The sequence below is a fragment of the Halichoeres trimaculatus genome, unplaced genomic scaffold (genome assembly GCF_033239565.1).
Source record: "Halichoeres trimaculatus isolate MK-OKI-2021-1 unplaced genomic scaffold, fHalTri1.1 fHalTri1_scaffold_23, whole genome shotgun sequence".
NCBI classification, from domain to species: domain Eukaryota; kingdom Metazoa; phylum Chordata; class Actinopteri; order Labriformes; family Labridae; genus Halichoeres; species Halichoeres trimaculatus.
Genome location: NW_027437201.1, coordinates 21,251,230 through 21,277,328, shown reverse-complemented (window position 1 = coordinate 21,277,328; position 26,099 = coordinate 21,251,230). Strand labels below are relative to the sequence as shown.

At 41.5% G+C, this 26,099-nt stretch overlaps 1 protein-coding gene across 5 annotated transcripts in view; it reads right to left on the bottom strand.

Moving 5' to 3' along the window:
- Positions 1-26,099, bottom strand: part of LOC141785632 (myosin phosphatase Rho interacting protein) — an 80,057-nt gene that overhangs the window by 33,843 nt on the left and 20,115 nt on the right. For all 5 annotated transcript variants that reach the window (XR_012597546.1, XR_012597547.1, XM_074664070.1 and 2 more), the window contains exon 4: positions 1,124-1,275. Coding sequence is in view for 3 of the 5 variants with exons in the window: in XM_074664070.1 (XP_074520171.1) it covers positions 1,124-1,275 (152 nt within the window). In the remaining 2 variants the exon portion in view is untranslated. The remainder of the gene's footprint in view (positions 1-1,123; positions 1,276-26,099) is intronic.

Here is a 26,099-nt window from a genome sequence, read left to right as displayed (position 1 = left end):
AGTTTGTTTGAATAAACTTAAATAAACTTGAAACTTAAACTTGAAAAAAAAAACCCTATAAATCAACAATGGTTTGCTCCAAAGTCACATGACCCAAATCAGCTGAGGGCCCATCCTTTTTGGTGTGAACCTTGAAGAAAGTGTGTCATGTTTCAGCTCCTCCTCATCAATATTTCATCAGAATGATTGTCTGTACATGGGGCGCATTAACTGTTCATCAACTGTGTTACCAACATTTTCTGCTCTTCTTACTATAGATGTTATAAAGACCAAACTGTGAAGAAAAGGAGCAGAAATATGTTCCTCTAATTAATGAATCACTCAGAAACAAAAAGAAAATGAACACAGACCTTGATCTCTGAATCACAGCGTGGATTGAGTTTGTTTTTTCATGAAATATCCATAACCATGAACGCTGACTTTGCTTCACTCAGTACAAAGCCAGATCTTTTCTGTGACTGGAGTTATTGTAGCACAGGACAGTCAAATATTTTCCTACACCACCCACTTTGTAAAGAGTGTCACTCTATAAACCGCAGCGCTGTAGGTACACACGTGACGCCCTCATCACACAAAGAGTCAAAGGGAACATAAATCTGTACAAAGGGATACACAGTCATTAAGAAAATCCATTTTTAATGCAGCCGTCACTCAAAGGCAACTTTTGTGTGATTGACTGGCGGCAAAGATCCGTCGTATGGGAGCCAGATGACAGGAGAGTGGGAGGAGAGTGATGATTGGAGCAGGTAGCAGAACGGAGAGTGGGCGTCGTGAGTCACGGCTCCCTAAGAATAGCCTGAATATCAGCGCTGGAGCCGAGGAAGAGGAGAGGGAAGCCGGAGCGCGGTTTAAACGGAGCAGTGTTACAGAAAGAGAAACGGCCAGCTGGATTATGAGGCTGTAAGTGTGTGTTGTGATCTGTGCCCACGCAGACACACAGGGGTCTGTGAGCGGACAGCTGAGGAATGTGCACCGTCACTGCAGAGAGGGTTACATCTGAGGAGCAGAGCCCAGAGAGGCCAGCAGGGGGCAGAGCAGTTTGGCAGTTACACAGTCTGTCACCCAGATCCACTCACACACACCACATGTCAGACGGCGCTCAGGTGCATCGTTGTTTTCTTACCCGTTGATGATCTCTTTGCACTCCGCCCGTATGAAGTGCTCTCGCTCCGGCGTCAGGATGCACAGCGAGTTTTTCTGCCCCGTCCTGGACTCTCCGTCGATGACGTCCGAGCACTGGTTCATATTGATCGTACCCTGGGGAAGAGTGCTGGGCTGCAAGGACACACAACAGAGACACACACACACAAAGTGTTAGGCGAGGAAGTGAACAGACGTGTGTGTGTGTGTGTGTGTGCGTAACCCTCCACATGGTCTATCTTTTCACACGATCCACCCCGGCATCAGTTTTCCTGCCAGGTTTGTCATGCCAGGCGCTGATATAACAGTCTGCATGTGCAGGCCAATGTTCCTGTGATGATTCGGGTTCTTGCAAAAATTAAAAGACACAAACCATAACTGGCTTCAAGTGTGCAGCCTTAAACTTTAACTGCTTCATCAGGAAAAGTCACAGATACACCAACAACACAGGTGGATTTAGATGATATACTGGAGCAAACAGCTACAAGAAAGATATATATCTAAAAGGTTTAGAGATGGGTATTGATAAGATTTTATTGATATCAACTGATTCTGCTTATCAATCTGACTCTTTATCCATTTCCTTATCGATTCCTCCTGTGAATTGTCTCTGTACAAAAAGCAGCTTTTAGGTTTTCTGTGTCAACATTTTATTGAGTTTATAAGGGAATAAATGTGAATTTGGTCACTGGATCTGAAAATCTCTAGTCATACACAAACCAAAACAAGCAAAAATTGCATGTCACATGATGCTGATGTAATGTTTTGTTGTATGTTATGGACTGAAGCTGAGATGTTTGGAATCTTGCCGTCGTTATGAAGCCAGCCATGAGCCTGTACGTAACTTTTCTTTTATTTACCTGTGAGTGTTTTGATATTTGGAGTTCTCATTGTTGTTTTTACAAAGACTAACTGTGATATGTTTATGTGATGGAAGTTAAAATTCTAATCTGAAGCTGAAATTCTACCGATGTATGCAAACCACTAGCATATCAGTGCAATTTCCCATATACGTTAGCATCAAGCTAGCGCCTTTTTGTTAATATCACTTTTGGTAAATAAGGAGATTTTTACAACATTGAGTGTACTGAACAGGAATCTCTTGAGAGGAATTTATGTGCATTTCTTTGTGTGTTCAGTTCTTCATTAAAACTTCAAGTTAAGAATCAGGACGCGTTTACATGACGCCAAAAACGGTCAGATCCGATTCCTTGCGTTTTGGCCTTGCGTTTAGATGAGACCGCATTGCGTTTTGTCCGAAAATGGAAACTTTTGAAAACGCTCTCCAGAGTCTAGAGTTTTCAAAACGCTCCTCCATTCAGCCTCGTGTAAAAACAGAGCAGAGCGTTTCAGGGTGAAACGATGACGTCAACGCATGCTCACTCGCAGTTTCAGGTGAAGGTTGCGTGCGTGGCCACAACTTTCAGTTAAGCCATTCCGGTCCAGTTGGTGGCAGTAATGCGCCTCAAGGTTGGATTGCCAACTGTCTTACACAATAAAACGGCAGAAAAAGAAAGAACAACCACAACAATGATGGCTGATTTCTCAGTAGCATATAAACACACATATATCCACATCGCCAACTACTGGCCTGGCATGGCCACTACATCGTTGTAACTTGTCCTCTTGGAGTCGTATGAACGCGGATCCTTTCCACAATGTCTTCATGGCTTTTTTAAACACAAAGGAAGAATCTTTGGAGGAGTCTCAGTGTAAACAGGCCTCAAAGTTTCCTTGGGAAACTGTTAGCTAGCTGCTAAGCTAAAATAGCTCTGACATAATCTGAATAATCAATAAGGAACAATAACAAAAGGAACCGGTTTTTGATTCCAATCCCTAAAAAGGTTGAAGCTAGTTTCTGATTGACACCCTGTGGGAAAAGTTATGTGAAGCTTGTCCAATTCCAAGAGAGGTTGCAGACCTTTCAAAACACTGTTTGAAAGATGTGACATCTTTATACTACCTCTATTAAATCAGTGTTACAACTCTACAACTAAATAAAAATAAATCTTTTATTTTGGTTAAAATCTCCAGTACAGAATATGAATTATGTGCCATCACATTATAAAAAAATAAACAAAAATAACTAAAAAAAATGTATCACATTTTTGTATGACATTTTTTCACTTAAAAAAAAAAAAAAAAAAAAAACTTCATAACCAAAAAAGGTGCAGGCTGAAGCCGGGGCTTATTTATGTCTGACCCTTTATTATTTTACATTTCAGTGATTTTTTTTTAAACACAACAGAGATTTACACAATTTCAAATCATCACTAAGTCTATCCCATAATTTAACTTCCAAAAAGAGGAGCACATCTGTATTTAACATGAAGACACCAAACCAACTTAAATCATATATTTTTAGTAATAATACATTCTTAAATAAAAAAAAGTTTCATACAGTTGGGAAGACTTTTCTTCTTTACTTGAAATATTATTTCTTATGTATTTAAGTTTACAGGTGCCAGGCTGTAGTTTCAGGAAAAAGAAGCTTTTTTATTATTCTAAAAACTCTTTCCTGAAGTTTAACTACAGGATCTATAAATGTGATGTATGTATTCGCTCAAAACTTAACTTCAGAGTTCGACTGTAAGTTTGTTAATGTTTGCCTGTGAATTCATTTGTCCAGAGTGAAAACAGCCCTCACGCAAACACATCCAGCCTCCGTCTCCAAAGCTTTGCTGCGTTATTAGAAACAAGAACAAAGAGCGGTGAAAACAACTCTGCTCCATTTCTCCACGGCGCAGGTTCATGGGTTCACTGAGCGGTTTTCAGTTTAATCTGTCTGATGCCCGACTGCGAGGTGGAACGACGCATGCTGACATGGATGCCATCTGTCAGCTATAAATAACACGAGCACAGGACTCCCTCAATAAAACCGCTCAGTGTTCGATGCCTTAAGTTCTTCACGCAGGTTAAAGTCAGCGCACGGTGGCTTTGTCTGAGGCCACGGCTCGTTTGCAATGAATGGAGGCGTGCTAACTCCACTTGGAGCAGATAAGATAATCTATTTATAGGTCATTGCACGGCGTGAACAAGAGTGAGCCTGTTGTGCTGAGGCATGTTTATATGAAATAATGTCTTTTTAAAGAACATGACTCAGCAGAACATGTTAACACACCCGTTACTGCAAACTCTGAAAACATCTCGAGCTCAGTCTGACCTCCCAATGACTCCTGCAAACCCATAAGAGGAGCCTTGTTATCTTTTGTTGACTCAGGGATTTTTTTGTTTGGTTCAATGAAACAAATGAGTGCTGCATAACTGAGCGCAGGGAGCAGAGGTGGCTGTTTGAGCAGCGTTTGGGCGCTACCTTCACTGCACTAAACACACAGGCAGAATTACAGACGCCAGAATACCACAGTGGTTCCCGGCTGGAAGTGCCACTGATGATAAATTACAGCCTTCAGTGAATCCAAAATATATTAGGAGACAGAGCGGGAAGAAGATTAAAAGGTATCACGTTCATGTTCGCTGGTGACTGGAGAAATCCAAACTGGAGGACGTGATTTGTGCGGCGTAACTACAGCCTGTCAGGATGAGAGAGCAACACGGGCTGTGATGTGGACGCAGGAGTCAATAGTTAACAGTTCATGGTAATCCCACCCCGAGGGCGAATGAGAGGCCCTGTTTACTCCGTCACTGTTAAAAGTCACTTTCACACTTGGCTCATTCATTGTTGTCCTGTAGCGTGACAGAAACAGTTGGCACAGAAACCTGGAGGAAGAGGGTTTCGTAGGGGTGCACGATAACTATCAGGTCAATAACAGGAAATGATTGCGTCATTCTGATGATGATCTGACGATTAATCCTTAATGACATTCGTATTTTTGTCAGCTGTAAGACCTGAACGGACTGCAGTGAATGCTGCATTCAAGCGCTGTCGGCATAAAAGAAAATAATTTAAGCGTTCCCTTATGTCGGAAAAAAACTTAACTCAGTCATAATTCTGGTAGTTCCTGACTTGAGTTTCACGTTGCACATAAACAATATGAACTCAAAAAAGCTGAAAAAACGACGAGCAGACGTGGGAACAGTGAGTTTCCCTCACTCCGTAAATGCAGCACAATGTGCACACAGCACAACATGCTAACGCTAACGCTACCGCTTCCAAACGGAAGACATTGAGTCGACTGTGTGGGACTTTTTCAAAGTTTCTGAGACATGGGCTAAGGTAGTTTAAGAATTTAGCTAGCTAGCTAACTAGCTAGATCAGGGGTCTGCAACCTTTACTTTCATAGAAGACATCTTTCTTAAGCTCACCTGGATTAAAGTCATTCAGGAGCCACAAAATCTACTTTACCTTCACAATAAAGACAAAAAAAAGTGTATAAGACTCTAAACATGGTAAAAAGCTAGGAAAAATGATCCAAAAAAGATGCTTTTTGTATTTAAAATATGGGACATGTGATTTCTTTGTTTTTCATTTTAACTAAATTTGCAAATATTAAAAAAAATATTCTTTATTATCATAAATTCGATTTATTTCTTAAACTATAGTATTTAATAACTTGCAAAATATTGCCAAAACTTGCTGCAAAATTTCAAAAATTTGCTACATTTAAAAAATCAGTATAAATCTCAAAAATTTGCTAAATTTTTCAAAAATATTGAATTTAAATAATTTGAAAAAAAAAATGTGGTAATAAAAAAAATTAAGTTTGCCAAAAATTCAAAAACTTGCAAAGTCTAAGGATACTTTTTTATACTTGAAAAAAGTCAAAAAGTTGAAATAAAAAAAAATGCAGGGTAAAAACAAAATTTGCAAAAATACAAAAAAACTGAAAGCTGTATTGACAGATGTTCTGCATATTTAGTTTATTTAGTTTCAATGTCTCTAATCATCAATATCCTCTGTAAGAAAAAAAAAAAAAAATTCAAATATTGTATTTTTTTAAAGCTACAAGGAGCCACTGCAAAGGAGTTAAAGAGCCGCATGGGGCTCAAGAGCCACAGGTTGAAGACCCTTGAGCTAGATAGATAGCTAGCCAGATAGCTAGCTAGCAACCAAGCAAGATAGATAAAAAGGATCAGAACTTATTACTTATCAATCCTTTGGGAAGGCATATATTTGGATTTACAGATGCACTGATATGAAAATTTTGGGGGATACGGATACCAAATGTCGGTAATGCTGTTATGGCCAATATTTACCAATATCAATATTGGTTTAAAAAAAATGTTAAAAAAACGGTCTTGACACAGATGATGTGTCGAGGTAGTTCAGAGAGAAAGAGCGGCGCGATTGTGAGAAAAGACGACCATGGAGGGGAACAAAGGATGGATCCCCTGAGACGAATGCGATCAAAAAAGTTCGTTTTCTCTGTTTTTTTGGATCAAAAACAGGAAAAAAGACAAAGAAGAAGAGACTCCACTCTTCTTAGGTAGTTTTTGGTGTTTACATCGTCGGGGAAAACAAGATTATTTGGGTCTTGAAAGATCGTTCAAGATGCTCTTAAAATGCTGGCAGCTAATGAGTAAATATCGGCCAATATCGATATTGTTAGCGATATATCATGCATCCCTTTTTGCATTAGTTCAAGGGTCCTTTCATCATATTTCATATCTTCTTTTCTATCATTTTTAAATCATAAAGTAATGCACTTCATTTAAATAGATTTGTATTTGAGATATCAAATAGTTTTGTTTGATATGAAAAAATCAAGAAGAATATACCATGTGAGTAAATATGGGCAATCCTGTTATTTAGAAAGCAGCCGTCGAAGGTAGCAAGAAAGAGGGTAAGCTAACAGTCATTACACCATCCCAAACATCATGATCACGATCAGAGTTTGCCGTCGTGATTTGGTTTAGCGTTCAGTGCCCCTGACTTTAAATTGGTCCATCACCGAAGGGCTCTTGACACCAAGGTGAGAGGCCAGGGCAACAGCCGGGCTTGACAGACAGACGGACAAATAGACCTTTGGGACAGCTGGGCGAGGGCCTGGGCCTGCTTCAGACTGGACACAGAGACTGGCGTCAGCTTGACCTGAGAGCCCTGTCACTCTCAGACGAGGCTTTGGGGAAGGAGAGTGGGAAACGTCGCGGCTGAGAAAAGAGGGATTAAGTCTCAGAGCAGCAGCCATGCAGGAAAAAAGGGGGTTTGTGGAGTACGACTTTGGGCTGCTGAGGCCATCTGTCTGAGTAAACAGATCCGGAGTACAGGGCGCACGCCGGCTTGTCCTTGAGCTGGAGTCAGAGCAGGATAAAGGCAAAATATTTCAGATTCTGGGAGCAGTTGTACAAGCAGATTAAGCTCCCAGTTTTATAATCACAACATGGGATTCTCTGCAGAAAATAAATCAGACACTGACGACAGCTCTGATTAAAAAAGCTATTTTCATCAAGCCGCTCACCTCCGAGAGATTTAAGTGCTTGTGTGCAGGAGGCGCAGGTTGAGTGGGAGTACAGTGTACGTTCAGGAAAGCAGCACGGGACTCCTCTCACACGTGTGCGCTGCCAGCTGAGCCCTGGTCCTTCAGGCCAGCCATCGCCAGCTCCAGCCCCCGGACTCAGGCCCCACGAACCCACACCTCGCTGTCACCTAGGCTAGACCCGGTCCCCTCTCCCTGGGCCACCGCTCTCCACAATGGGCTCTTTGTGAAGCAGCACCAGTTCACACAATGTGGGATTGTCAGCCGCCACAGTCCGCAGAGCCACTCCTCCCCTTAACCCTCGACAAGGAAACGACTGAGAGACAAGAGGCCCAAACAAGCGTCCTTTTGTGATCCCCGCTCGGAAATTATGAAGCCAGCATAAACTTATTCTAGTCTCTGGAGCTGTTCAGACAATCGAATGAATGCTGTCTCGATGGGAGTCATTGAGCAGAGTCTCAAGGGGAGACAGGGACAAATCAGAGAGAGATTTGATTTCTGTGGGTCAGGATGTGACGACTGGAGAGTCACGAGGGAGCAGACAGGTGGGACAATGTAGCTGTCGCTTCAGCCTCTCCGGCACGTTGAGATTTCATGTCAAAAATCACATCAGGCCTTATTTACTTTAAAAGTTAGCAACTAATGAGAGATGTTTCATTTTAATGAACAGGTGCAAGAGTTTTAAGCAGCTCATGTTTTAAAAAAAAGCGTTTTCTGGGTGGTAAGAGTTGAACTTAAAGATGCTATAAAGGGGGATCTGTTTTAATGTGACTGCAGCGCCACCTTCTGGCCCGGAGTCTCACGCACACTGTCGTAAATATGTGACTTTTAACCAGGTGTGTTTGTTTTGGAACAATTTTTTTTTTGCTCAACTCAACTTTTTACCACAAGTTAAGGTATTTCTCGGCACAGTTACGTAGCGCTACAGTCTGAAATGTGACATTGAGCAAACGTAGCTGCCGGCTATATGTAGTGCTATCGGCAGCCCAATGCTCTGAAACGTGTCTGTAATGTGTAACGTTAGCTAACGTAACCTCACTCTTCATTTTATTGATAGACTCTCAAGTTTGAACAGACCACTGCAGAATAACTGCTGACTGTGGGTTGGAGTCAACATTAGCACAAACAGTTTAGCCCTTTTAGCTTTTCGCTTGTGCTCTATCTCTCTCCTGTTTATCTTTCTTCTGCTCTTCTGTCCTTTTTCTGTCTGATAGTTAGGCTTCAGTGTCCACCACCACTACAAAATTAATCACAGAAATCATAAAGAAATCGAAACTTCATCAGCTGGTGTGGTGTCGTCATAGATCAGGGGGTGTCAAACTCATTTAGACTGAGGGCCACATCAGCATAGTGGTTGGCCTTAAAGGGCCAGATGTAACTGTCAGACAGTATTTAATGTAGCTAAAGTAGCTAAATGTATTGTGAAATAAAAGCAACTACTTCTTCAAAAATGCACCCTCTGAAAAGACTGCAGCGCAGGAAGTTTCTTCAGCCACAGTTAAGCTAGCTGTCACCGCCTATCGCATTGTTTTTGGTCGTGGCTTTCTTGAAAAAGTGAGCCTGCTTCTCGAAGGCTCATGCTTGGCGTCAAAATGCTGATGTTGGTTATTCTCTTTGACGATCACCATGGCCCATTGACTGTATATAGAGTGGACAGCGTGGCTCCGCCATTTACCAGTGTACGGTTTTGAAGCCAAAATTCCCCCGTCACAGGCGCCGCCATTGACTGGAACGGAGCTGGGTGACAAAAATCATAATTATAATTTTTCTTTTGAGAGTCTAATCACTTCTTGTCTCTACCTCCCGACATATTTTACAATCCCCGACAAAAACGTCAGCTGTCAATTATCGTTAAACGTGACGTAAAACCTTGTTTTTAACCTCTTATAACTAATGAAAAAGAAATTTTTCAGAAAAAAAGAAGACTTGAATACAAGGCAGCCAAATGATATCTTCAAATCACCACAACAATCAGACGTGAGACACATTTCTACCAGGTGTATTAATTTTTTAAAGTTTGACCACAGCCCATCTGGAATGACTGGGGAGATGGATTTTTTAACCTATACTGCAGCCAGCCACCAGGGGGAGTGATGACGTCCATTTTTATTGGCCTCATAACACAAAACACATAGTGGTGTTTCTCTTTGAAGCACAAACATCTTCCCATCTGCATCAACTTTTCACTTCCGGGACATTTTGGGGTCACTGTTTTATTTCTCAATTCTACAAGTTCGACAAGTGGCACTGATGTGAAAACACTGCGATCTAGCGGGGTGCTGTCACTACGCAAGTTAAAAAATTGTTAGGTATTATGGGACACATACTTTACAGTAAATTAGGGATAGACCGATTATTGGGGCTGATATTTAGCATTTTGAAGCATATCAGCATCAGCCTTTTTTTTTTTTAATCCGACAGCCGTTGAGAAACAGATTTAAAACTGCGTTGTTGCAGCTCTGATACCAATATTTGCACTTTGACTGCAAATTAATATCAGCTTCAAATATCAGTTAGTCAGACCTTTTAAGCTCTTACGTGCAAATATAATGGCGTGGCAGGCGTCACAGCTTCTTTAAAGACAGAAAAGGAAAAGTGAATCTGTGTATCAAAGATCCACGTTTTGCTTAATCAGATCTCTCTGTATCTAAATACGTCCTCTCTAAAGTAAAGGCCCGGCTCTTCTCTGCTTTCTAGATTAATGACACGTCTTGTGATCTCTGTCCAGATGTTGTGTAGCCTTACAGCATCCATTAGGAACCGACTCTCTGTTTAGAAAACGGTAATTACTGAGCTCGGTGCCGGCCTGCGTGTCTCTGCGCCCTTGGCTTCCTCCACTCTCGGCCAGTCTTCCGCTCAGCCAAACATCCCATTCTCTCTTATGACACAGCCAGAGAAATATTTGCTTCTTTTGGCAGCGGCCCCGACAGTCTAACTTTCATTTTTTGGTTGTGTAGCAAATTCCTTCCCCCCTCTACGTTGACATTTTTGGATTTGACGGACTCATTACTGGTCATGGAAAAGCGAGCGCTCAAACTGAGTCAGTTTGGAGAAGCATGGAGGAATGATGAAACGGCTTTTAACTACACGTGTGAGTCACAGATTGCGACATCATAATGCGATCACCTAATCCTCCAGTCGCTTTCGATCAGTTTGAATCAATCTAAATATTGCTCAATGATAAAGCCGGTTATAAACACCTGTTGGACGATAGGAAACATCTGTTTTCTCTCTTAAAGGTGCCAGTTTGTCTGCCAACTTTCCCAGTGACAAATCTAAAAGCTCCAGTCCTTCTTCCTCAGACATGTAAGAGCAGGATCCTCGAGTCCAAAGCCGTTTTGCTTTGATCGCTGGAGACGAGGAGAGCTGATGAACTGGCACCGCTTCCCCCTGACTCATGGACATGGCCAGGAATCAGGTCTCTTCAGGGTCCAACATCCCGTTGCTCATTACCGATAACAGCAATTATGTAATAAATCTTTCCTTAGCAACTTAAAACAACAGAGGTAAACACATTTTTGATAGCGGCGCAGGACGCCAACAAGCAGCTGCGGGGGAATATCCTCAGGTGCCAGACAGATGTAGTCACCTTTAGGGTTTCTGCAGAGCAGTATCACTCCTCTGCCTCTCTGTCTTTCCTTCCTAAGTCTGTGATAATGATACAAACACAGATATACGTAGCAATCAGGCCAGGAACTGGAGATGACAGATTGAGGCAGTGATGATTGTAATCTGGGCAATGACCGGGGTCTTCCCCGTCCTGTAATTTAACCACAATCGAGACGACGTTAAGACGGCGCAATCACACGTGATATCTACCTCAGGCTCAGCTGTAATACCCACGCTAACCCCGGCCTGTACTCAGACAATCATACAGCTCTATAAAAAGCCATATGGTGGATATCTGACATCTCTGTTGCAGAGCCAAGTACGGTCCTCCAGGCGTTCTCAGAAACACCTCACCTCGCTGGTATGCGTTCAAGACCTCAAAAATGAGCACGGTATGCATCTGCAAGAAGCTTGGGTACACAGGACGTGGTATCAGCGCCATAATCAGAGCAAAACGAGCCGAGTAAAAAACCCAAAGCTGCATGTTTCACACATATCTGTGCCTGGCATTTCAGAGAGGACTGTGGGTGGGAGCTGTGCTGCTCCTCTAATGGAGAGAGGTGAGAAGATGTGGGTGGTGGAGTGCTGCGTTAGGAGGCCAGCAGCTGACAAATGCAGAGGAGGAGGAAGACGAGGGAGAGTTGGAGGAAGAAGGAAGAACAGGTTCTTTTTTAAAACCAGGCCTGGATTCACGGAGATAAAGCTGCATGAACCAGATTTTATATTTTCTACTACAACGACGTCAGTGTGTCGATTAGGGCTGCACGATTCTGAAATTTTAAAATCAACCCTTCGATGCATAAAATGACACCAGTATAATGAATCAAGCATTTTCAAAATTTGCATAAAAAAAACCCAAACCTGCAAATAACAAGATATGAAAGCAACCCTTTTCCCTCCTCTCCTGACAATTTGTACTTAATGGCTGCGATATGGTCATGCCTAGGGCTAAACATTAACTTTTTTGCTAGTTTCCCAGAATTTCTAGCCACTCAGCATTTTCACTAGCCACAATTTTGTTGTTGGATAATCATATTTAATGTGATTAAAGCTGACAACCACATGCTAAAGTTTACTTGAACTAAATTTACAACCTTTTTAAATGTAAATGACCCCTAAACACACTCAAATAAAGACAACATAAATCAGGTATTCAGCTCTGAAACGGTTGTGCTCCTCTAATATGAAAATATGCAGACTATTAAGACAAAGTCATAAAAGGAGTAGCTTATTTTTGCATTAAATTAAAGTTGTGAAGATTGAAGATAAATATATATTTACAATCATAATTTTCCAGTAATAAACTAAGTACCATACTTTCTGGAGTATAATCACACATTTTTTTGAAGTCGTATCAGTCAGAAAATGCGTCATGAAGATGAAAACAACAGATATAAGTCACACTGGACTATAAGTCAGATTTATTTCGAATGATTTGGTTTGTTTACAGTATATCAATAGTGATTTTTTTACATATAACTTAGTGTGTTTTAGGCTGTATTCAGACCAGAAAAGTCTGCTTCTGGTCCAGACCAAAAGCAGACTTTATTTTTTTCGTTTGGTGCGGTTCGTATTCAGATTGTACTTTTTGCAAGTGGACTATATTCTGTAAACACTTCCAGGTGAGTGATGATCAGTGCTCTCATTGGACAGCACTGACAAAGGCGGCACACAGAATACAGGCCAAGAAATGGAGGTAAACGTGTGTTTGTGCTCTTATTAGAGCTGCAAAATCATTTTCAGTTTCAAGAGCAGCTCCTTCAAAGCAGCTTAACAACACCGTTTACAATTTAGGAATAGCAAAGACGAATGATCGCAGCAAGGAGGTGCTATGCTCTGCGTGTCCTGACCCACAACATGCTAGCAACAGCGTGGCTAAACAGAAGACGGAGGATCAGGTATGAACCAAAGACGTTCAGGTTACGGTGGCTTTATAGGCTCAAAAGGCGCATATATCCTGTAGTTAGTTCAGATGGACCTTGGTTTGTATTCAGACCTGCACTGGAGAACCACGAACCGCACCAGAGTTCGTTTGGAAGCGGACCGAGACCACCTCAAAAAGTGGGTCTCGGTCTGGTTGTTTGGTCCGCACCAGGGTTCGTTTGTGTCCATTCACACCTGCATGAAAAGTCCGCACCAGCGTGGGAAACGAACCCTGGTCCGTTTAAAGTGGACCAAACAGTCCAGGTCTGAATATGCCCTTATATTAGGAGGTTTAAATATTGTTCCTACAGCTCCTCATATCTGTGACCAGTTTCCAGTGAGATCGGTGCAGTGTGAGCTAGGGCTGAACAATTTATCGTTTTCAGATCGAAATCGCAATTTTAGACAATGCAATTTTGAGATCGCCAAAGCAACAATTTTTTGCAGTGCTCCTGACTGACTCAGGATCTGTTGTGTCAAGTATTATACACATTCTGTTTTACAAATTTGTAGAAAATCTATGTATTAAAAGTGCTGGTAAGCAGGTCAACAACACAACACCTCTGTTTAGGAGAAGAAGTTGATGAAAACAGATTATTTATCATCACTATTGATGATTAAAAAATCATGAATTGCAATATCTGCCAGAAAAATTAGATCTTTTCCTAAAATCCTTCAGCCCTACATGTGAATATCCCAAAGCTTGATTTGAAGAAAATCGTGAATCAAATTGAAATCACAATATCTGCCAGAAAAATCGCAATTCAATCTTTTCTTAAAATCGTTCAGCCCTAGTGTGAGCTTAAATGACCTCCACCAGATCAACACTTTTAAAAAGTTACAGGAGTTTTGGCGCTAGTTTGTGACTCAAATCCCGCAATCTGTTTACAATAGAGAGCAAAAAAGACGCAAGTGAATTTTTAAATCGTGCTGTCCGAGCTGAAGGCTGGAGATGAAGTCTGAGCGCCTGTCAGCAGAAGACTTCGCAAATGGACCAGTGAGTAAACACTGTGTGCAGGCAGTGCTCATGGGAGTTGTAGTGTCGTAGTCTCATATTGCATTAGCTTTAGCATTTCAGATGTCATTTCAGAAAACTACACTTGAATAATTCAACCCGCCAAAGTGGCGAGTAGGAGTGGCAGTGTTACCCGCCACAGCTGGAATTCATCCACATTTGGTGGGTTGGCGGGTGTTAATGTCAAGCCCTGGTCATGTCATAAATGCAATGTGAAATATTGAGTATATTTGATATATCCCCACCTCCAGTGTCAATTACATGTAACTTTTCAATGACCAGCCGCAACAGTGTTTATGTAAAGTACACAGATAATCCAATCTAAACCACATTATTGATATAGCACATTTAAATAAACAATCAAGTTTACCAAAGTGCTGCACTTAAATAAGAACATCAATAAACAAATAAAAATATAAAAACACAGGGGTTAAGACCATAAAGACATAAATGGACAGAGATAAGTTTGATAAATGAACAATCTGAGCAGACAGCGTGTGGGAAATCAGTCAGACTGTGTCTGGGTGGTGACGGAGCGGTTGTGCCGGCTGGAGAAACAGGTGCTACGATCGAGTTGTGTCATGTTGAGTTGGCTCTTTGCTCTCAGACTGTGTTAGCAGTGTGAGAGTGTGTGTGAGAGTGTGTGTGTGCGGTTTCCCAGGCTGGGGACTTTTCCTCTGCTTTTTTTGTCCTGAATCTGTGTTTAGATCTTTACTCAGTTATCAAACAATGTTGTGAATGTTTATCAATGTCTGTATCCTGATGGTTTACACCTACCAGTGATAATGTTGGCCTCGCTGAAAGTTCAAAATACGAGGGACGGACCAACAATCGGCGCCGATATTTAGCATTTTGAGGCTAAGCTGTTCAATAAACCTATGCTTAAAGGTTTTAAACAAAGTTAGGTGTTAAAGTTTTCGTTATCCCAAATTTTGACGCTAGCATTTTCACTTTTACTGCAAATGAATATCGGCCCCAAATATCAGTTATCACCATTCTTTACTAATGATTATCAGTATCGATATCGGCCCTGAAAAAAAAAAACATATAGGTCTATCTCTGCAAAATACTATAACATGTCAAGTGCAATGTTTATCTTTGGACTCAGAGGCTAAAAACATCAACTTGTACCATTTTTCTATCAAACAAAACTCTAGCAAACACATCTTTAGTCACAAATACCTCAAAGAAAGCTTCTCTAAGAAAAACAAACTGTTCCTTTAAGCTGTTAAAACTGGTGTGGATGTTTTCCCTGATGGCGGGTTAGTTTGCCAAAGCGTCATGGCTCTCAAGCCGTCGGTCTACCATCGGCCACAGCAACCTTTTTGTGGAGCGACTGTGAAAAAAACTCTAACCTGGCTTCATTCCTCCACCCCCTACAGAGCCACTGACTGACTTCTCCAGCTCTAAGTGCAATGTTTGCAGCTTTTGTCTCCGGCACAAAAAAAAACAGTTGCTCCAGGATCCCGATGTGCCCCCAAACAGCAGAGTCTGGATTACTGCAGTGTCCCACACTGAGCTCTGACACAGCACTTTGGAAAGTAGGCCAAGGTGAATGGGCTGCCATTATAAGCTGTGGTTGGGGTCCCACAGAAAACTGTTGCTATCAAAATAAGAAAAGCCTTTAACTCTGTCAACAAGACGCTGGTTTGAGCAGCTCTGTCTACACAACCTGAAGAAATTACATAAGCCTGGCAGTCAGACTTCAGCTACCTCTGTGATAATGACTGAAAATCTGCCAAAGCCTTTCTAAGTCAACGCAAATTGGCCCATCAGGCTGAGGGGAAAGGAAAATGGGGGAGGGATAGGAAAACGCTCCTCTGGGAATTCAGCTGATACCTCGGTTTTTAGAGCTCGCTGTTTTTCCACAGAGCTGAGCGCAGCTTCCTGCAGACTCAGGTCTGCTGGTTAGCAGATAACACAGGACTTCACAGACAGGGGGAGATAGAAAATGCAATTTAAGGCACATTTATTTACAGATTTCTTTATATATTTTGGTTCTGGTTTACTTTTAGATCATCAAAACAATGCACAGTGTGAACACAAAAGTGGTCTCCTGGACTTAACCTGATGGTAAAAATGTCTCAAAGCCCAACTCAAACTTTATTTACAGAGAAAATCTAAAACAACTGAAGTCGACCAAAGTGCTGCATTAATAAAAAGCAGCAAAATTAACAGAATACAATATAAAATATGTCTTTTCTTCAACATATAACCCCTAATCTATTTTTATCCTTGAATGCTTTACCAACCTTTTCTTCATTGTGGACTCTTTTAGTTGAAGGTTGCAGCATTATTCTTATTTCTTTTATGTTTTGTTTTACAGTTTTTAAATTAAAATGTTATTTACTAAGGAATGATGCTGCACTTAAGAGCAAAAGACAGAAGACAGAAATTAAAAATGTTCCTAATAAGAAAAAATGTTGCATTTGTGTCCCTCGTTGTACCTAAAATGTACCAAACCAATGCTTTAAAACGAAGAACCATGCCGAACCAATAATTTTGGGTACTGTTATACCTAGACATTTCCTTAATTTTGGGGGATTGGTGATCGGCCCATCCTTAAGGAAGGTCTGACAGTCAGCCATTGTTGCTTTTTGCTCTGAGACCTAAAACTCAGGACACTTTATTGGTTGTTTAAGTTATAACATAAGGATTTTATTGTTTCACAGGTATTGTTCAATGATTTTCAATAAATTAAGATTGGAACATTGAAGGTATAAGCTGTGAGTTAGGGCAGGGTATTGCTAAGATCGATTAGATTTTGATTTTTTGGGTTGCTATTAGATTTGATTAGATTTGATTCATCATCCATTTGATACGATTCGATCTGATATTGATTTGACTCGATTGATTTGTCTCGATTGATTTGTCTCGATTGATTTGTCTCGATTCTATTTTGATTCTTTAGGTTGCGATTCGATTTGATTCGATTTAGATTTGATTCAATATCAATTCGATTCGATTTGATATTGATTTGATTCGTTTCTTTAGGTTGTGATTCAATTTGATATCAATTTGATTCAATATCTGTTCGATTCAATTTGATTTCGATTCTTTAGGTTGCGTTTCGATTCGATTTAGATTTGATTCAATATGGATTCAATTCGATTTGATATCGATCCGATACGATTTGATATCAATTTGATCCTTTAGGTTATGATTCGATTCGATATCAATTTGATTCAATATCTGTTCGATACGGTAACGGCCCGGAAAAATCCATATCAGTATATCTCTACTCTGAACCAGCTGCAAGAAATAACAACTGTTTTTGACGACTAAGCTAACCTGGAGGTCAAATTTCAGCCTGTTGTCAAAAATTACCCCAAGATCCCTCACAGAAGACAATAGCGTAAAGGGGCCCAGAAAACCAGGCGGCAAAACCCACTGGACCACAACCAAACACTAACACTTCAGTCTTCATTCAATTGAAGAAAGTCAGCGCTTATCTAGGACTTAACATCTTTTAGGAAGAATAAATAGATTTTGAAGTCACCATCAGTATAAAAAGGAAAGGAAAGGTTGTGGCCCGAGGATAGAGCCCTGGGGGACCCCGAAGGTGAGAGGTGCTAAGGATGAGGTGAATTCACCTTACATACGGATCTGGATGCAAACAAAGCCTTCTGTTCCTGCTCTTCGTTCATTTCGTCTGTATTTCTGGATGTTTTCAAAAAGCTCAAACAGAGCAGTACCACCAACAACCATAGGGGGCAGTGTAGCTGTTACTACCCTCCTACAACACTGCCTCTGTTTTTGTCTTGTTGTTTGCTACTCTACATAAAACTTATTTTTGAGTTTGTTGTTGTCATAACTTTCTAACTCTGGGCTGCTCCCCCTGGTGGATGGATTGGCTAACAGCAATGTCAACGTAAAGAATGCACGGAAGTATGAGATCAGTGACGGTAGTGCCACAAGAAATATTATCCAAGGACTCCAAGAGTAAACACCAACATCAGTGTTTGAGTAAAAAACAGATTACAAACAAACTGACTGAGCTAAATAGATTTAAAAATGAAATCAGGTTCATGTAAACAAACATTTCTGATTATTTCAACTTGTCAAAGATGAGCCAGTATTAGCTGGAAACCACACATTGCTGTGTTTAAAAAGGTTAAACTCTGATTTTTCAGTTATTTAGATCCTTTTGTTGACGTGTGGTAAAAATGCCAGACAGCCCTGTGTTTATTTTATCAAAAACACATCAATCTATTTGTTTAATTTCTGTCAGAGAGGTACCAACTCAGAGGACTGCAGTTAATTGAAGTAGTGTGGGCATGTTTTGTTTCTTTCTCTTTAAAGCAACAGAGAGCAATAAGCTGATTAGGTGCTGGGGCTGGACTTCAGCCAGTCCACGGCTGCTCGAGGTGGGAATTTTGGGCCAAGACCTGAAGAAGGTGGCGCCGTTAGAAAGCAGCCGAACATACTGGAGCTGAAAGTTGTGCTCTCGAATGGAGGAAGATATTTTCATATCAAACTCGACATCTCTGTTTTTTCTCTTTGCTATTTATGAGAATCTTGCCAGATCTTTCTTCCCCTCCTAAAAATATCTGCTCTGCTAGAGTTTGACCTGAACAGGTGGAGGGATTGGCGGGTCACCGAGCTGGGGTGAAAGTTTAAAGTTCATCCAATACACCTGCACCTGTCGCAGCTCTGAGAGACGCTGGGCTGCAGCTGTGACCACGTCACGCCAACAGAGACGTCAACTCCTCCATCCACCTCTTCAGAAACAGAGATTTACAGCGAGACGCTAAAATCAAGCGCCCAGATCTAAGCTAGCATGGCTGATAACACCTCAGTGTGCTGGTGTGGATGTGTGGAAAGGACTTTCAAGTGTCCTTACACCCCCTCCACACACACGCAGACACCTTCCCACCTCTCCCACTGTTTTATTAGCGCTCGTCTCAGAGCTGGCCCCTCACCCTGATGCTTTAAATGAAACCTTTTGTCAGTGTCCTGGTCTAGTGTTTCGAGCAAACTGAGCGAGCAGCCCGTCAGGCCGTGTTTGGCTTTATAGACCAGGGAGGGAGAGAAGTTACACAATACTGCTGGCTGCTCCCTCCAACACAAATGATTTATTGGCCAGTGAGAAGCTGGAATGAAAGACGGAGATACGAGAGTGGCAGAGTAAGAGAAAGAGGAGGTAGAAAAGGAAGGGGAAAGTGAATCGGACTGAGTAATGGGAAAGTAAAAGTGAGGGCCGTGCAGGCGAGAGCGGACACTGGTCCAGCCAAAGCCTCCTGGAGCCGGCCTTTCTCTGAACGATGAATGGCTGGAAATCATGAAAAAGAGCAAGAAAATGAAGGAGGGTGCAGAGAGAAAGACGTTTGGAAATAAAAGAGGAGCTTTTCTTAAAATCAACCCAACATGACAAGCGTTTTCACCAGGAAATGAAAGAGGAAGCAGAAAAACGATACCTTAGGAGAAACCATTTGCTAAGAGCAATATCAGACTATTTTACCCGAGGTGGTGATAGGCCCAGTGCCCTGTGTTAAATGATCCTGTCCACAGGCTCACGCTACACTGAACACTAATATAATAATAGAGCAGAGGGCAGAAGAGAAGGACCGTTAAAGCCGTGACATCAAGTAAGACCTCACAACCAAAGCTAATGTTTACATTTTGACATTAAAGAGGGAACAAACTGGATCTACAAAGAAAGATGTTTGTCTGAGTATTTCAGAAACTGCTGATCTACTGGGATTTTAACCCACAACCATCTCTAAATATCCAGTGAGCAGCAGTTCTGTGGGTCAAAATGCCTTGTTGATGCCAGAGGTCAGAGGAGAATAGACAGACTGGTTGGAGCTGATAGAAAGGCAACAGTAACTCAAATAACCACTGGTTACAACCGAGGTCTGCAGAAGAGCATCTCTGAACACACAACACGTCCAACCTTGAGGCAGATGGGCTACAGCAGCAGAAGACCACACCGGGTGACCCTCCTGTCAGCTAAGAACAGGAAACTGAGGCTACAATTCACACAGCAACACCAAAACTGGACAATAGAAGATTGGAGAAACGTTGCCTGGTCTGATGAGTCTGGATTTCTGCTCCACATTCAGATGGTAGGGTCAAAATTTGGCCTCAACAACATGAAAGCATGGATCCATCCTGCCTTGTATCAACGGTTCAGGCTGCTGCTGCTGGTGTAATGGTGTGGGGGAGATTTTCTTGGCTCACTTTGGGCCCCTTAGTACCAACTGAGCATGGTTTAAAGTCCACAGCCTACCTGAGTATTGTTGCTGACCATGTCCATCCCTTTATGAGCACAGTGTACCCATCTTCTGATGGCTACTTCCAGCAGGATAACGCTCCATGTCATAAAGCTGGAATCATCTCAGACTGCTTTCTTCAACATGACAATGAGTTCCCTGTACTCAAATGTCCTCCACAGTCCCCAGATCTCAATCCAATAGAGCACCTTTGGGATGTGGTGGAACGGGAGATTCTCATCATGGATGTTCAGCCGACAAACCTGCAGCAACTGTGTGATGCTATCAGGTCAATATGGACCAAATTCTCTGAGGAATGTTTCCAGTAACTTGTTGAATCTATGCCACCAAGGACTGAGGCAGTTCTGAAGAGTAGCTACTACTAGCTATTGCTAAAGCAGCGTTAGCTAGATCGTTATAACAAGTGATTTCAAAATAAAACCTACAGTTCAAAACATTTTTTTGCCATTTGTTATTTATATTCATTCAGACAGTGGTGTCAGACATGTTTTTTGGCCAATAAATGTCAGGTAGGCATAGCAATGATTGTTATAAAACTGTATTGCTCCCAGATATCGGGGCTCACTCTTTTGGGACCAGCGTTGTAAACTTTACCTGTGACCAGAATGAATGCTGAACTGAGGACTGGATCTTCTTCTTGTGATCTTTGGAAGTAGATTTTATTACCTATTGCAGGGGTGGCCAACGAGTTGCGGACTAAGAGCCACAAAAAACATGGTCTTGCAAATGCACTTCCTTTCACACGTGAACGAATTGAGATAAAATGAAAATCAATTTATTTACAATTTTCAAAGCGAGATTTATCGTGTTTGTAAGTGTGTTTAAATTTGTACTTGGAGAAGAGACAAAGTTCCATCTATCTATCTATCTATCTATCTATCTATCTATCTATCTATCTATCTATCTATCTATCTATCTATCCATCTATCCATCTATCCATCTATCCATCTATCTATCTATCTATCTATCTATCTACGAGTACCTGAACCATTGAGAGGAGCATATGTAGAGAAAAGAAACTGAAACTTAAGTATTGATCTCATCACCCAAGTACTGATTAATACTGGTCCCAACATTTGCAGCAATATATCAGTTTTATGAGTGGATCGAAGAGCCACATGCGGCTCGCGAGCCACATGTTGGCCACCCCTGACCTATTGTCTGTATGAGGTGTGATACCCTGTAATATGTTATAAAATCAGACATTGTGCAAATGATTCTTATCTTTTTTGACCATTGTGTTTAAATGTGTTAAAATATGAACTTGGAAATGAATAAATAAATCTACACTCCTGGTTTTGGTCGACTTGCCCCAACGTGTTTACGCTCTTCCAGGTCAACAGCACTTTCCGCTCATCCAGTGAAAGACTGGAGCACAGTCCCAGTGTGCGTTCAGAACAATGCTGTTGTTATTGACTGTAATTTGAATTTAATAAGTGCAATTTGACAGCAATTATTTTTAGACTCATTAAGCCTTTTAGCGTTGGATCGCACATGCTCACAGACACTCACACAATAACCAGGGGATGGGAGTAACAGAGAGGGAGGTCCCTGTTATTCCCATCTGATCCCAACACAAACAAAAACTGCAATTAAGCCGAGTTTGGACTCAGCTGGGAGCATGTTTCCAGGCAGTCCTCCATGTGTGTTTCAACACTAATGAAAGTAACTGCTTTAAATTACACTTTGAAAGATAAAGACTGTAAAAGTGAGCAAAGTGCTGCCAAGTAGAATAGTGTCTGACACTCAGGGAGCTCAGGAGGGGTTTCATGTTTAGAGAGCAGACCTGGCCCTGAGCCAGACCGGGTTACTGGACTTCTGACTGAAAGAAGGGAAGAATTCAAACAGTGGACGAGTGGGAGAGATAAGATTTTATCTCAGTCACATCCGGGATGATGTGATGACTAACGCTGAGGGAAAAACTACAGAGCACGGATGAAAAGATACTGAAGTATTCACAGCCAGCAGAGAGCTGGACTTCTCATTTATCAAGTGAAAAAGAAAAACCCAGCCCCCGTCAGCATGTTCAAGTCATGGCCAAGCCATGTCTCTGCAGAAAAGAGGGCAATCTTTACGACACGCTGGGTCGCCTGTGAGACAGCAGGGTCCCTAATTAGCATTTCCTCATGAGCTGGTGGAAAAGATCCTCTGCATAAGTGGGGATGTACCGTGACTGCACAGACAGCCAAATTACTCCTGGTCTGGTTTTCCAAGGAGCTTAAGTCACGTCTGTTCTCGCTGTGTCAGGTCGATCATCTCCTCGGAGATGAAGCGGAGGGTAAGGCCGACTCCTTGGCTTGGATCTGGCACAAAGACTGAGGCTCAAATGGAAAACTGGTTACAGTAGACAAGAAAAGAGCACGATAAGCTATAAAACAAGCGACTGTGGAGGAGATGTTGATAATGTAGCTCTAACGTAAAAGAAAAAAACGGAGGCAGCGTTGTAGGAGTTGGTGGTTGGTGAGGCTCACTATGAAAGTTCCTTCATTGTTATTTCTTCTTCGTGTCTCAGTGAAGCTATGTATCAGGTGGTAACAGCAACACTGTCCCCCTGGTTTCCTACTCCGTTTAACCCATATCCATAAGCTTTATGGAAATGGGCAGAAATACTGGGCCTTAAGCCTACAGCACCTAGCATATAGCCTAGCATAAAGACAGTAAACAGTAAGAGAGCTTGCCTATTGTTGTGAAAATCCAAAAACCCGTTAAGCTCAGGCTGTAAATATGTTTACTTCAGCTAAAAGTGGGCATTTTCATATGGTTCTGGTTCCTGCTTCAAGTGACCTGCAGTTTTATGCACTCAATCGATGTCTTTTCTCTTTGACTTTAGTAGGAGGCTGCTGATTGATGCTAACATGTTAGCAGTTAATGAGCTGTAATTAAGAAACGACTAGATGTGGTTTCACACGGGGTCATGTTTGGACTTTTCTTTCCGTTTAGGAGCTGCAGTAACTGCAACAGCTTCAGGAAGACTTTGTCCGAGAAGTTGAAACTTTAACCTGGATTAGGAATGGGTACTGAATTTTTATGGGTACCAACCATAGACTGTATAAAACATGGATGTAGTCTCCCCCGATGTCACCCGTCTGTTACTAAAACGGAAAATGAAGCAGATCGGCTACGGCGGCCATATTGGTAGTGGCAAGGGCTTTGCCTTCAGCTGTGCCTCTGATTGGGCGAGCTCGCGATCTTAATATCCTCTGAATGGGCGAGTCAGAAAATAATTCACCCCCATACAGTGTGTGACAGTCGTAAAATAAGGGATTCAGACAGGAGATGTATTTTGAACCAGGCTGTAAATAGGTTAATTTCTGCTTTGAAAACTTCTTTTTTGGCTTGGTGTGGTTGTGACTTCTGGTACTTCCAGCCAGCCTCAAGGGGACACTCCAGAAACAGCAGATTTTAGCACTTCCTCATTGTCTCATACTCTTAGACTGGAGGTTGCCGTTTGGTACCAACCAAGTTCCTTCTGGAGTGGGGATAGACCAATTACTGTGGTTGATATTTGGCATTTTGGGGCATACTGGCATCGGCCTTTATTTTAAACTGACTGATTATGAAACCCATTCAAAACTGTGTCGTTTTGGCTCTGATGCTTCTCTGCACATAATGTGTCTGTCTACACTATGGAAGCCCTGGATGGTCATTTTAAATCAGTAAAACTAAAAAGAAAATTAATTCAACTGCATTAAATGCCTGTAAAAGACAGAACAAACTCAATTCTTTCCAGTTTTGTTGAACACTTAAGTTATTTATCTTTTTAAGTTTGCATTTAACTTTATAAAACATGCTGCTGAGCGTGGGAGCTGTTTAATAAACATATGCTTGAAAGCATTAAATGCAGTTAAGTGTTGGAGTTTGTATTGTTCAAAATTTTTTATGCCAATATTTTCACTTTGACTGCAAATGAATATCAGCTTCAAATATTTATCGTCCTCCTTGCCGACTAACAATCAGTATCAGTATTGGCCCCAAAAATCAGTATAATACAAATTTTAAATTGAAAAAATGTGATTTTATTAATAAACAAATTAATGTTTATTATCCCATAAACACACAGAAAAGTACCAAAAATTGGCACTGTTGAGTACCAGGTTGCCAGGTACCCATCCTTAAGTATCTGTATGTCCAGACTCAACAGTAGTCTGTTATATAACAGCAGGCAGAAACCTCACACAGAACCAGACTCCTCTGTGGACATCCATCTGTCACCTCCAGCCAGGAGTGGAAACTTTGGATCGAGAAAGAAACAAACAGACAGAAAAACAACCCGACCATGTTTCTGATGTCACATATGCTGAGCTAACAGTGAGCTAACAGTGAGCTAACAGCACCTGTCATCCTGATGCAACTTCAGCTTCATGTTAACTCAACAGGAAGTGGGTGTGGTGCAGCAGAACCTTTGCTCCCACACGCTGACATGTTCACACTGGATCTCAGGCTCATAAAGTCGCTCTGATGCATCACTGGATCAGCTCAGTACTGCATGAAAAGTGCCAGCAAAGGGAATTTTTCAGTCCTGTTATTGCCAGTTCCCTTTGCTCTGTAGGGTGTTGGCAGACGTAGTCAGGGCTGACACTCGACATGTGATCCCAGACTGACGTTAAACGCAGTAAAAAATCCTCTGATAGGCTCTCTGAGTGACAGCTGCAGGGGTGTGGGGTTCCCATTAAGTTGAGTGGCAGTTACAGTGTTGTGGACCCTGATGATTACAAGCTGTATGAATGGCTGTTCCCATGGTTCTGTGGCTTTGTGCAATGGGAACAGTGACCCCAGTGTAATCCATGGCTGTTTACATTCCAGCAGATCAGTTCCTACTGGAACCATGGGGAAGGAAGGGCAGGGGTTAAAGAAGACTCTCACGCACCGTATCTCTAAAAAACCAACACACGCCTCCACCACGACCCACGCTTGGTAAACAGTCCACAAAGATCCAGCATGGACGGCCTGCAGCGCCTTATCAACAGAGGGAGCATCTCCTTCATTCTTGGCATTTCACTCCAAATTATCAGCGTCTTTCCTCGCACGCTCAATCTGAATCAATCATCTTCAAATCTTTAAACTTCTGCACTCCCTTCCCACTCTGTTTTCTGTGAGTTGAAAACCGGAGCTCCCCTTTAAGTATCCCTAATTTTGAGGGGTGGAGCTGCCACTTATTCCCTGCACAGAGAGCCCGAAGGCAACAACACCAACCACTCAACCACACCATGAAAAGATCCTCATTCCTCAAGCAAAGCAAGACAAAAACTCATTAAATTGGTTTAAAGAGTCCTAATTTAATGATTCAAGAGGCCAGGAAAAGTCTGCGCAAGTTTTAGCATGTTCAAAAGGTCTGACATGTCTTTTCTCATTTATGATTCCAAGGTCTCCTTTACTTTATTTATTTTCTAAATAATTCTTATTACTTCATCACCATTATTATTACTTCCTAATTTGTAATTATTGTTTATGTAGCCAGGATTTTTTCTTTGGCCCTCTTTCTACTCAATTATGGATTCACTAAAAATAGATTTTTCAGAAGGTTTAGTGCAAGGGTATTCAACCTGCAGCTCTAGCTCCTTTAAGCTTTAAAAAAATATTGCTTAAATAAATATTTTTTATTTTTCTTACAAGGGGAATTGTATAAAAACACTGAAAAACACAAGTAAATAAAATCACGCATAACATTTTTTAACTAAATTTGTAAAGCATCTGTCAATAAAGCTTTTGATTAGAAAGAAAAATGCAAATTTTGTTTATACTCATTGCAATTTTTTTAATTTAACTTTTTGACTTTTTTAAGTGAAAAAGAATCTTAAGATT